Consider the following 14343-nt stretch of genomic DNA (forward strand, 5'->3'; position numbering starts at 1 on the left):
AGCTTGAAAAATGTAGCAACAGTGACCCACACCTGTATTGTGCTCGCAGTAAGCTCATATTACATTGCCGATTTTTGCAATCAAGAAAATAATAGCAAATTCTCGAATTTGCAAATACATGATGAATATTCGCCAAAATATTCGCAAAATATCTCAAATTCGAATATTGCCCCTGCTGCTCATCACTACTGGCTACCTGCCTCAACTACTAGTCTGATGCTGCCACCTGCCTGATGCCACACATCTGATGCCAAGTGCTTCTTCTTTCACCCACCTTCCTCAGCGGGTACTGGTATTGCCACCCACCGCCCCATTCTGTCACCGGGTCACTATGTGGTCTCCTGATGCTGCTGCTGCCATCTCCACACTATGTCGCCTTGCCACTCTGTGGTAACCTGCTGCTGCCATCTCCACACTATGTCACCTTGCCACTCTGTGGTATCCTGATGCTGCTGTTGCTGCCATCTCCACACTATGTCACCTTGCCACTTTGTGTTATTCACCTGATGCTGTCACTACCTCCAGACTCCTGTCATTGTGCCACTCTGTGGCCTCCTCCTTATGCTGCTGCTGCAACCATCTCCACATTCTGTCACTGGGCCACTCTGTGGTCTCCTCATGCTGCCGCCACCTCCAGACTCTGTCATTGTGCCACTCGGTGGCTTCCTCATACTGCTGCCAACTCCAGACTGTCATTGTGCCACTCGATGGCCTTCTCCTGATGCTGCCAACTCCAGACTTTGTCATTGTGCCTCTCGGTGGCCTTCTCCTGATACTGCCACCTTCAGACTCTGTTATTGTGCCACTTGGTGGCCTTCTCCTGTTTCTGCCAACTCCAGACTCTGTCAATGTTCCTCTCGGCCTTCTCCTGATGCTGCTGCTGCTGCCACCTCCAGACTGTGTCATTGTGCCACTTGGTGGCCTCTCATACTGCTGTCAACTCCAGACTCTGTCATTTTGCCATTCGGTGGCCTTTTCCTGATGCTGATGCCGCCACCTCCATACTCTGTCATTGTGCCACTCCGTGGCCTCCTCATACTGCTGCCAACCCCATACTCTGTCATTGTGCCACTCCGTGGCCTCCTCATACTGCTGCCAACCCCATACTCTGTCAATGTGCCACTCGGTCAGCTAAAAATTACTGAAATGTGTACAGACACATTTAAATTAACGTGTGTGTGCGTTGTCCGTAGAAAATGCGGACAGCACACATCAGTGAAAAACGGAAACGTGAACGAGGCCTAAATCAGTGATCCCCAGTGATCAATATGATTGGGTTCATAGTAATTTCATAAAGGGAAGACCCTTAATTTTTAAACACTGAAATAAGTGCCGATGACAATATTTTTAATCTAAAATGTTGCTGACAGCTCACATTCTAGAGGGAAAAGTCCCCACTAGATTAGGTCTCTAAAAATATCCTCTGTGTATATCACTATGAGTTTTGCATATAATTTGGCATCTTTACACCTTTATCTCTTTGGGATCACAGTAATGTTAGAATATATGATGGTATTAATGGACTTTGGTCAGAGACAGTTTTGCACAAAGAGAAAAGGAGTAAAGCTAGTTTTTTTATGCCGGAGATAATATAATTTAGCCATATAACCATCAGGTCCAGGGTGCCTTCCAGATGGAAGGGCTGGAATTATTGCTTTCAATTCTACTTGGGTAAATAAGGAAGGGTGCTTTCTGCTAAGAATTGTGATAGTGAGTGAGAAAGAGGTAAATTTCCACCAGAATGGTGAGGAAGATGGAGACTGTACAGACCAGAGCATGGTTCCTGGAACCACTGAGGTTTATCCAATGTCACATAGGTTGATTTTCCAGACTGATGCTTAATGGATTAAATAGATATTGCATCTCTTCTGGTGCAGGTTTGTTTTAGACATATATATATATATATATATATATATATATATATATATATATATATATATATTATAAAATATAATAGTAATAATTTATTAAAAATAAAACATTTTGATAACTTACATATTGTGATTTATCCAGCACTGGTGTCATCATTATGCTCCTAATGTCACCCATGAGCATAGCATCCAACTCCTTAACTCCTATATGAGTGTGAACCACTTTGTCCTTAATAAAAATGCTAGCAGCTCTCAGCATAAATGAGACAAATAAATGCATGTGGATGTAGTTCCTGGTGCAGTGCAATCTCCTGTAAGAATGTATATTTAGATCAGTTATTTTATAATGAAATACGGTACACTCTATAAACACCCACCATAAAATCATTCAAAATGAGTCATTGTAGCTGAAGATTGTTTAGCAAGATGACAAAAAATCAATTATAATTAATAAAAACTTACATCAAAGGAAAGGGGCAAATGAAATACACTTCTTCCATGGTAATTAGCCAAGAATAATCCATGTAGACATTTTGCATCACATCTGGATGAAAAGTAGCTAATAACCAGCATTATAGACAGGACTCGGGTAAGGGCTCATGCACACAACTGTATGTATTTTGCGGTCCGCAAAAAATACTGATGACTTCCGTGTGCATTCCATATTTTGCAGAACAGAACAGCTTCCCCCTAATAGGACAGTACTATCCTTGTCCGTAATGCAGACAATAATAGGACGTGTTCTATTTTTTTGCGGAACTGAAATATGGACATACGAAAACGGAATGTACACAGAGTAACTTCAGTATTTTTTGTGGACCCATTGAAATGAATGGTTCCGTATACACTCGGCAAAAAAAAAAAACGGAATGGACATGGGAAGAAAATATGTTTGTGTGCATGAGGCCTAAGGGCCATGGAGTTCTGTATGGTAGTTTGCAATGACTAGCATTCTAAATTCTTCACTTTAGGGGTTGTCCGAGTTATGAAAAAAAAATATTATATAGCACTTTAAATCTGATGGGTAGCAATATATAACAGAGCTAAGCAAGTTTTAGGTAAACAAAATTATATTTCCTCATTTTCCTGGTTGTCTTCTGGTCTTTTGTTTACCTGCAATAACAACAATCTCTGTCCCTCCCCCTGCTCTGCAAAGGGAGTGAATATAAGTGCTGCCCTGAGTGACATGTCTGCCTGCTGGGATACTCAGCAGCATGTTGTATGTGTAGGACTACAAGTCCCAGCTATACAATGACATTGCTGATACACACAGGATCTTCTCCCTATCTGTTCTTGTGCAGAACTCCTGTCAGCTCCTGTGCCCAGCATTTGTCTCCTCACTGCCCGCAGCTACTCAGTAAAGCCTTCAGCCCTGAGTCTGTGCTCATGAAGGGGTTAATCTTTCCTGAAGTATCCAGTGGGAGGGAGACACAGGGCAGAGAGCAGCAGTGCAGGGGGCGTGGCCAGCACAGTAACTTCTCGTGTACAGACTCATATCTGATCTCTCAGGCTTATTCACAAAACATCATCAGTGACCCTCAGTGAAATCTGAGAAAGGAGCAACTACAGATGCAGTAAGTGCATGGTAAAGCTGTTACATTTGATTAGTTAGAAACATTCAAAGAACCAAAAAAAATAACTTGGACAACCTCTTTAATACCAAGAATCATCATCTCCATCATCTATAACCATTAATCAATGTTGGTGTTTGTTGTATGTCTTTTTTTGTGATTTAAAAATAAGAAAACAGAATAAGGATATATATATATATATATATATATATATATAGACTTGTACCTTACTTTGGTTTTAGTTTGTTCAGCTTTAGAATCACATACTTTCCACATTAAATAAATATAATAGGAGTTTTACATCTGGTACAATGGTATTAAAAAGGAACTGCTAAAGAATTGTTTAATTAATATTTTGAACAATAACTAATCAATAAACTAATATCTGCAAATGTATAATTGACAGCTGATTCTGAATGGCAAATGGGTTTGTCAATGCATTTAACATTCAAAATCAGATAATATAAGCAGTTAGGGATAGGTTCAGACAGACATTTATGGAGGGGACTTTGAGGCAGATTTTCCTGCAGATTTTTTATTCAAAGCCAGAAGTGGAATAAAGAACAAATAGAAACATATAAGGAAGGACTTCTACTTAACCCCGCTGGATCCACTTCTAACTTTTGCTGAAAAATCTGCAGGAAAATCTGCATTTAATGCTCCTCCAAAAACTCTGTGTGAACCTACCCTAAGTCCACAATCAGTGTTCTCAATCAGTTCTGTCAGTTACACAAGAAAACACATTATAATGGATACTGTTAAAAATGTAACCATGGTGGAACTTATCAAGACTGATGCTCTGCCATGTCCTTAGCAAGTGCTACTATGGAGAACATTTTAAATTAAAATCAGTTACTTATTTACCATTTAGAATTTTATAGTGAACTGAGAATAGAGTGGAAACAAATAAAAACTTAATGGGGTTGGCCACCTTCTGTTTACTGATGACCAATGTAAGATGACTATATGACACTCTACTAATAAATAGTGTTGAGCGCGAATATTCTAATCACAAATTTTAATCACGAATATCGCCACTTTGAGAGTTTGCGGATAGTAAAAATATAGTGCTACATATTTATATTCACAATCAGTGTTGAATATTCTAATCGTGAATTTATCGTGAATTTATTGTGAATATATTATATTGCAATCAAGTAAACAATGACTGGAGATCACAAATTCTCAAATTTGCGAATTTATGGCAAATATTCGGCCCAAAATTCACAAAATATTGCAAATTTGAATCTTGTCTATGCCGCTCATCACTAGAGATGGCCTTGCGGTTCGCCCGGCGGTCAGTTCGCAGCGAACTTATGGCGATATTTGCTCCCACCATTTTCTTTTGCATTGTGAAGAACTTTTACCCATGACACATCCATCAGGTGGTACAGGGCAGCCAATTGAAAAGTTTCAGCACATGGACATACCCCCTACCTTATAAATAGACCTGATCTGGCCGCCATTTTAGATTCTGTCTTTTGTCAGTGTAGGGAGAGGTTGCTGTGTGGAGCAGGGACAGGCTGTTAGTGACACAAATCGCTAGCTATTAGGTCCACAAAAGTCCTTTTAATGACTGGTATAGGTGTACTATTAATAGGTGTGCAGTACATAGGGGTGTAATACACTTATACTTTCTAACACAGAAAGATAAATATTATAGTGGATTTTTATTGTGCAGCTTTATTGTGCGGTTCTGCAGCGATACTACAACCACAAAGAGTGACAAACGGTACTGGAATTTTTTTTAATTATAACTGGTGTGATATATAAGCCGCCCCCCAAAACGACAGATTGAAGCATGGTGTTATATACCAATATACTTTCATAATAGTGTATTTGGGTACTGCAGCATTTTTTGGCTGTTTAGCTGTGTTCCCTCTGCTACACACAGTGACAAACGGTACTGGAAAAAAAATATAACTGGTGTGATATACCAGTCGCCCCCCAAAACGACAGATTGAAGTGGGGTGTTATATACCAATATACTTTCATAATAGTGTATTTGGGTACAGCAGCATTTTTTGGCTGTTTTGCTGTGTTCCCTCTGCTACACACAGTGATAAACAGTACTAGAAAAAATATATAACTGGTGTGATATACCAGTCGCCCCCGCAAAATAACAGATTGAAGCAGGGTGTTATATATCTTCTTCCACAAACACTACGCTTCTTTAGAGACTTTTGTCACAAGGTAATTTAAAAAATGACAGACAGAGGAAGAGGCAGGCCCTTCTGCAGGGGTGGTAGGGGAAGGGCAGGAGCACCAGGCCAGAGCCTAAGTGGGAAGTTGCAGAAGGTGTGTTCGATTACGTCATGGGACCCACCAGACTTGGTTGAGTGGCACTATCTGCACCCTCTTCACTCTCTGCTGTGTGCACCCCCAAAGACACCACCACCAACACCATTACCCTATACCCTCTTCCTGAGTTCACAGGAATAATTTTCCGATCCATTACAAGACATTTCCGATGCACAGCCATTCTTGGCATCGGATCAGGAAGAGGCGGAGGCAACGGCCGCCACTTAGCAATCTGACGACAGTACCCTGATCAGCCCAAGGAGGTTGGTCTCCGCTGTTGCTGCCTACTCCGAGATCTCTAATGTTAGTAATGGGGAACGTGACGTCGTGTCACGGCGGACAAGCACTCAGACACACAGAAAAACCAACAACCAGGCTCTGAGCGAGAAGCAGGGGAAGGGTCACCTCCTAGCTAATCCCTGACCTCTCTCCCTGCACTGCTCAACCCACAGGCAGACCTTGGTGGTAGGAATGCTGTGTCCTCGTGCCTGGGCTAATTCACCCTATATTCCCTGAGATGGTGAAAAGGGGAAATAGGAGCAGCCTGCTTGCACAGAACCTGGATGGGAGAGAAGACACAAACACAACTAAAGCAGAAAACAACAAAAACAGAAACCACACTTATCTTATCAGAGCTGGGACAGAAAATCTTCCTTCCTGCTTGCTTCCTAGGCCAGACTGATTTATATAACCCGCTCAGAGCACTGGAATTGAGAGCCATTTAAACTAATGACCCCATCCAGTGCAACAGATGGGAGGTGGATCCAGCACGACTCCAAAACTAACACTAAACACGTGCAGCTATTCTGGCCGACCTCTGCACATAGTCAGAGCCGGGCATGAGATGTCGATGATGACATGTCTATGGACGTCATGTGGGTGCCCACAAGAGAGGAAGAGGAGGGGAGTTCAGAGGGAGAGATGGACCAGCATATAGGGAGGAGAAGCAGGCAGAACTTACATTGCACAGGAGGCAAAAACCAGACTGCTAATGAATCAGGAGCAAGCTATCTATCATGCATGGTCACATCTGGCGCTCCCAGGACGACGGCACATGGCTCCACAGTGTGGGCTTTTTTTTATGTGTCTGCTGCTGACAATAGTGTTGCCATCTGCAGCCTTTGCTGTCAACACATAAGTCGCGGTAAGCCCAACACTCACCTAGGGACGACCGCCTTAAGAAGGCACCTGGCCTCCCATCACCTAGCCCAGTGGGAGTAAAGCCGTCAGAATCCGCAAAGCCACACTCCAGGCGCTCACCGTCCAGCCTCTTCTCCTTCTCCTGGTTGGGCATTGGTGCACTCAATCGCTTCTACTTCTGGGGCAGGGCTAGGTGGATAGCCCTGGGAAACCCTGCTAACAGAGTCATCAAAAAGCAGAAGAAACTGCTGCATGACTTGGAGCTCAGACTGCTTGGCTGAATTGCAAGGGGGTGAGGTGAAAGACTGATGGACATCGGCTGCAGGTGCCAACTGTGGTCTTTCAGCAGGAGACTGGGTGGGAGACAATGTGAAGGAACTGGATCCACTGTCAGCCACCAAATCTACTATCGCCTGTACTTGTTCAGGCTTCACCATTCGTAGAGCCGCATTAGGCCCGACCAAATACCGCTGCAGGTTCTGTCGCCTACTCGCACCTGAGGAAGGAGTTTCATTTGTGCGTGTAGTTGGCACAGATCAACCACGTCTTCTCCCTGCAACAAGAGCTCAACCAGCAGCACCACGACCTGGGCCACGTCCCTTATTTGACGCTCTCCTTATATTTTTCGAATTTAGGATTTTGCCCTAAATGGGTGTTTACTTATTAGTAGAATAGAACAACAGTATGTAAAGGGTGTATCTCACACGGCCTGAACCAGACTAGGCCTCAATTAAATATTTCTTTGCCCAAAATGGCTGTATTTCAAATGCCTGCATCAAACCCCTGTATGTAGAAGGGGTATTTTACAGGGCCTGAACCAGTGTAGGCCTAAATTAAATATTTATTTGCACAAAATGGATGTATTTCAAATGGCTGTATTTCAAATTCCTAAATCAAACCCCTGTATGTCGTGGGGGTATTTCACAAGGCCTAAACTAGTGTAGGCCTAAATTAAATATTTCTTAGCATAAAATGGATGTATATTTTAAATAGCTGTATTTCAAATGCCTGAATCAAACCCCTTTATGTAGAGGGTGTATCTCACATGGTCTGAATCAGTGTAGGCTTGAATGAAATATTTCTTTGCACAAAATGGCTGTATTTCAAATGCCTGAATCCAACCCCTGTATGTAGAGGGTGTATCTCACACGCCCTGAATCAGTGTAGGCCTGAAGTAAATATATCTTTGCACAAAATGGATGTATTTCAAATGGCTGTATTTCAAATGCCTGAACCAAACCCCTGTATGTATAGGGTGTATCTCACACGGTCTGAACCAGTGTAGGCCTGAATGAAATATTTCTTTGCACAAAATGACTGTATTTCAAATGCCTGAATCCAACCCCTGTATGTAGAGGGAGTATCTCACAGGGCCTGAACCAGTGTATGCCTAAATTAAATATTTCTTTGCACAAAATGTATGTATTTCAAATGGCTGTATTTCAAATTCCTGAATCAAACCCCTGTATGTAGAGGGGGTATATCACAGGGCCTGAATCAGTTTAGGCCTAAATTAAATATTTCTTCGCACAAAATGGATGTATTTCAAATGGCTGTATTTCAAATGTCTGAATCAAATCCCTGTATGTAGAGGGGGTATCTCACAGGGCCTGAACCAGTGTAGGCCTGAATTCAAAATTGGTGCACCTAATGGCGGAATTTAAAATCTCTAAATGTAACCCAAATGTATTAAGGGGGTATCTCACAATGACATCTGCATCAAAGGCTGCCAACTTATTTTTTTTGTGACCAAACAAGTGTTTTTTTTTAACAACTGAATTTGACAACAGTATATAAGCCCGTAATTTCACACGTGCTGATGCTGCAAGGCCTGAAAATAGTGTTAAAAAAAAAGAAAATTATGGCTGTATTTCTAGCTTAAATTGTACACCGACTAATCCAGATGTTGGATATTGCCAAAAAAAAATGTTTTTATTTTTTTACTAACTGAATATGAAAGCTGTATATATCCCTTGAATTTCACACGTGCTGATGCTGCAAGGGCTGTAAAATAGTGGATTTTGCCAAAAAAGGGTGTTTTTAAAAAACCCAAAAAACGATGGCTGTATTTCTAGCTTGAATTGCACACTAACTAATCCAGATATTGTACAGTATATTGCCAAAAAGTGTGTTTTTTTTAGTAACATAACATGAAAGCTGTATATTTTAAACTTGAATTTCACACGTGCAAATCTGTAAAATAGCCGATTTTGACAGAAAAGTGGGTTTTTAAAACCCCAGAAAATTATGGGTGTATTTCTAGTTTAAATTGCACACTGACTAATCCAGATGTTGTAGATTGCCAAAAAAGTGTTTATTTGGTAACAGAATATGAAAGCTATATATATTAAACTTGAATTTAACACTTGCAGATCAGGAACATACTGTTTTTTGGACAAAAAAAAAGTGTGTTTTTCAAACCCCAGCAAATTATGGTTGTATTTCTAGCTTAAATTGCTAGACTAATAAAAATGGTGATTTGCAATGTCCCTAAAGCTCTGATGCAGTGCTGGTGCACTGAGCTTGCACCTAACTAACAGAATTATGAAAGTTTTTTTGGGGGGGTAAATGACCTCAGGACAGGGTAAAATGATTGTGCCCTGCACCAACACAACTATTTTTCTGTAGATTGCTGAGTTAGATTCTCTTATTCTCTCCCTGAAATCACCAGCAGCATCCTCTCCCTACACTTGTAACAGCAGAGTGACGTGCAGCTCTACATGACTCAAGCTTATATAGAGCCTGGGTCACATGCTGCTCTAGCCAATCACAGCCATGCCATTAGTAGGCATGGCTGTGATGGCTTCTAAGGTCAGACAGTTAACCGCTTGTTGATTGGCTGCTGTGCAGCCTTTCAAAAAGCGCCGAACACAAACTTTTATGGAAATGTTCGGGTCCGGGGTCCAAAAATCCTAAAGTTCGGTAAGAACCCGAACTTTACAGTTCGGTTTCGCTCAACCCTAGTCATGAGTCTTGTCATAACTACAGGCATGATATTACGAAGTCTGTCACAACTACAAGCACGGTCGTACATCCTGTCAAGACTACAGGCACGATATTACGAAGTCTGTCACGACAACAGGCACAATATTACGAAGTCCGTCATAACTACAGACATGAGGTTACGGGTCCTGTCACGACTACAGGCACGAGGCTAGGACTCCTGTCACGACTGCAGGCACAATATTCCGTAGTCTGTCGGGACTACAGACACAAGGTTATAAGTCCTAACACGACTACAGGCACAATATTACAAATCCTATCACAACTTCAGACACGAAGGTACGAATCCTAACAGGACTACAGGTACAATATTCCAAATCCTATTACGACTACAGACATGAGGTTATGAATTCTGTCATGACTACACACGTTATCACAGAGTCTGTCATGACTACAGACATGAGGTCATGAGTCCTATCACGACTGCAGGCATGAGGTTGCGAGTCCTGTCACGACTACAGGCACATTCTTACAAATCCTCTCACGACTACAGACACAAGGTTACGAGTCCTGTCACAACAACAGGTAAAATATTAAAAATCCTATCATGACTACAGACACGAGGTTATAAGTCCTGTCATGACTACAGGCGTGAGGTTACGAGTCCTGTCACGACTACAGGCACGGTCATAAGTCCTGTCACGACTACAGGCGCAATATTTTATGGAGCATATTACTACAACAGGTACAAGGCTAGTAAGCCGGTAATGGCCACAGGCATGGTGGTCTTGACGGTCCGGTCATGATTACAACACACAACACAGGAGCAATGCTGGTCCTTACAGGACAATAGCCATGGTTAGTACTGAATTGATGGAGGGTATAGGTACGGTTCGATAGCCACATCATAGCTACTGGCACGGTTACGGTAGTGGGTCACGTTACAGGCATTAGGCAGCACCGGTTCATTAAAGAGGGCATGAGTAGGCTCTGGTTAAGGTTGGTTATTTCTTATTTAGTGCAGTTTGTTCTGTTTTAGTTACCTAATGTCATATGCCTCCGTCATCAAGGAAGTGCCCTGGAGTACAATAATATATGGTTAAGGGGAGGTAGTTAATGTCTAATCTGCACAAGGGATGGACAGGTCCTGTGGGACCCATGCCTGGTTCATTTTTATGAACGTCAGCTTGTCCACATTGGCTGTAGACAGGCGGCTGCGTTTGTCTGTAATGACGCCCCCTGCCGTGCTGAATACACGTTCAGACAAAACGCTGGCCGCCGGGCAGGCCAGCACCTCCAAGGCATAAAAGGCTAGCTCTGGCCACGTGGACAATTTAGAAACCCAGAAGTTGAATGGGGCCAAACCATCAGTCAGTACGTGGAGGGGTGTGCACACGTACTGTTCCACCATGTTAGTGAAATGTTGCCTCCTGCTAACACGTTGCGTATCAGGTGGTGGTGCAGTTAGCTGTGGCGTGTTGACAAAACTTTTCCACATCTCTGCCATGCTAACCCTGCCCTCAGAGGAGCTGGCCGTGACACAGCTGCCTTGGCGACCTCTTGCTCCTCCTCTGCCTTGGCCTTGGGCTTCCACTTGTTCCCCTGTGACATTTGGGAATGCTCTCAGTAGCGCGTCTACCAACGTGCGCTTGTACTCGCGCATCTTCCTATCATGCTCCAGTGCAGGAAGTAATGTGGGCACATTGTCTTTGTACCGTGGATCCAGCAGGGTGGCAACCCAGTAGTCCGCACACGTTAAAATGTGGGCAACTCTGCTGTCGTTGCGCAGGCACTGCAGCATGTAGTCGCTCATGTGTGCCAGGCTGCCCAGGGGTAAGGACAAGCTGTCCTCTGTGGGAGGCGTATCGTCATCGTCCTGCGTTCTCCCCCAGCCACGCACCAGTGATGGGCCCGAGCTGCGTTGGGTGCCACCCCGCTGTGACCATGCTTCATCCTCATCCTCCTCCACCTCCTCCTCATACTCGTCCTCCAGTATTGGGCCCTGGCTGGCCACATTTGTACCTGGCATCTGCTGTTGCAAAAAACTTCCCTCTGAGTCACTTCGAAGAGACTGGCCTGAAAGTGCTAAAAATGACCCCTCTTCCTCCTCCTCCTCCTGGGCCACCTCCTCTTCCATCATCGCCCAAAGTGTTTTCTCAAGGAGACATAGAAGTGGTATTGTAACGCTGATAACTGCGTCATCGCCACTGGCCATATTGGTGGAGTACTCAAAACAGTGCAACAGGGCACACAGGTCTCGCATGGAGGCCCAGTCATTGGTGGTGAAGTGGTGCTGTTCCGCAGTGCGACTGAACCGTGCGTGCTGCAGCTGAAACTCCACTATGGCCTGCTGCTGCTCGCACAGTCTGTCCAGCATGTGCAAGGTGGAGTTCCAGCTGGTGGGCACATCCCATATGAGGCGGTGAGCGGGAAGGCCGAAGTTACGCTGTAGCGCAGACAGGCGAGCAGCAGCAGGATGTGAACGCCGGAAGCGCAAACAGACGGCCCGCACTTTATGCAGCAGCTCTGACATGTCGGGGTAGTTGTGAATGAACTTCTGCACCACCAAATTCAGCACATGCGCCAAGCAAGGGATGTGCGTCAAACCGACTAGTCCCAGAACTGCAACGAGATTTCGCCCATTATCGCACACCACCAGTCCGGGCTTGAGGCTCACCGGCAGCAACCACTCGTCGGTCTGTTGTTCTATACCCCGCCACAACTCCTGTGCGGTGTGGGGCCTGTCCGGCAAACATATGAGTTTCAGAATGGCCTGCTGACGTTTACCCTGGGCTGTGCTGAAGTTGGTGGTGAAGGTGTGTGGCTGACTGGATGAGCAGATGGAAGAAGGAGGAGGAGGAAGCTGAGTGGGAGGAGGTGGCAACAGGAGGCAAAGAATGTTGCCCTGCGATCCTTGGCGGCGGAAGGACGTGCGCCAAACAGCTCTCCGCCTGGGGCCCAGCTGCCACTACATTTACCCAGTGTGCAGTTAGGGAGATATAGCGTCCCTGGCTGTGCTTACTGGCCCACGTATCTGTGGTTAGGTGGACCTTGCCACAGATGGCGTTGCGCAGTGCACACTTGATTTTATCGGATACTTGGTTGTGCAGGGAAGGCACGGCTCTCTTGGAGAAGTAAGCAAGCAACATGAGCTGTTTGAAGCTGTCTGTGTCCACCAGCCTAAATGACAGCATTTCATAGGCCAGAAGTTTAGAAATGCTGGCATTCAGAGCCAGGGATCGAGGGTGGCTATGTGGGAATTTACGCTTTCTCTCAAATGTTTGTGAGATGGAGAGCTGAACGCTGTCATGTGAGATGGTTGAGATGCTTGGTGACGGAGGTAATGGTGTTGGTGGTAAATCCCCTGTTTGCTGGGTCGCAGGTGCCAACGTTCCTCCAGAGGCAGAGGAAGAGGCCGAGGCGGCAGCAGCAGAAGAGGCCGAGGCGGCAGCAGCAGAAGAGGTAGCAGGGGGAGCCTGAGTTAATTCCTTGTTTTTAAGGTGTTTACTCCACTGCAGTTCATGCTTTGCATGCAGGTGCCTGGTCATGCAGGTTGTGCTAAGGTTCAGAACGTTAATGCCTCGCTTCAGGCTCTGATGGCACAGCGTGCAAACCACTCGGGTCCTGTCGTCAGCACATTGTTTGAAGAATTGCCATTCCAGGGAACTCCTTGAAGCTGCCTTTGGGGTGCTCGGTCCCAGATGGCGGCGGTCAGTAGCAGGCGGAGTCTCTTGGCAGCGGGTGTTCTGCTTTTACCCACTGCTCCCTCTTTTGCTACGCTGTTGGCTCGGTCTCACCACTGCCTCTTCCTCCGAACTGTGAAAGTCAGTGGCACGACCTTCATTCCATGTGGGGTCTAGGACCTCATCGTCCCCTGCATCGTCTTCCACCCAGTCTTGATCCCTGACCTCCTGTTCAGTCTGCACACTGCAGAAAGATGCAGCAGTTGACACCAGTGTTTCGTCATCATCAGAGACGTGCTGAGGTGGTATTCCCATGTCCTCATCATCAGGAAACATAAGTGGTTTTGCGTCAGTGCATTCTATGTCTTCCACCGCTGGGGAAGGGCTAGGTGGATGCCCTTGGCAAACCCTGCCAGTGAAGTCTTCAAACAGCATAAGAGACTGCTGCATAACTTGAGGCTCAGACAGTTTCCCTGGTATGCATGGGGGTGATGTGACAAACTGATGGGCTTCGTTTTTTTTTAGGCGCCATCTGTGCGCTTTCTGCAGAAGACTGGATGGGAGATAATGTGAACGTGCTGGATCCACTGTCGGCCACCCAATTGACTAATGCCTGTACCTACTCAGGCCTTGCCATCCTTAGAACGGCATTGGGCCCCACCAAATATCGCTGTAAATTATGGCGGCTACTGGGACCTGAGGTAGTTGGTACACTAGGACGTGTGGCTGTGGCAGAACGGCCACGTCCTCTCCCAGCACCAGAGGGTCCACTAACACCACCACGACCATGTCCGCATCCGCATCCTTTACTAGATGTTTTCCTCATTGTTATCG

The 14343-nt window shown here is 45.0% G+C and overlaps 1 protein-coding gene across 1 annotated transcript in view; it reads right to left on the reverse strand.

Annotated features, from left to right (window-relative positions):
* Positions 1-14343, reverse strand: part of PTH2R (parathyroid hormone 2 receptor) — a 1033981-nt gene that overhangs the window by 788163 nt on the left and 231475 nt on the right. Inside the window, exon 5 of the mRNA XM_044303853.1 lies at positions 1996-2182. Within this exon, the coding sequence (XP_044159788.1) occupies positions 1996-2182 (187 nt within the window). The remainder of the gene's footprint in view (positions 1-1995; positions 2183-14343) is intronic.

Source organism: Bufo gargarizans, chromosome 8 (genome assembly GCF_014858855.1).
Source record: "Bufo gargarizans isolate SCDJY-AF-19 chromosome 8, ASM1485885v1, whole genome shotgun sequence".
NCBI classification, from domain to species: domain Eukaryota; kingdom Metazoa; phylum Chordata; class Amphibia; order Anura; family Bufonidae; genus Bufo; species Bufo gargarizans.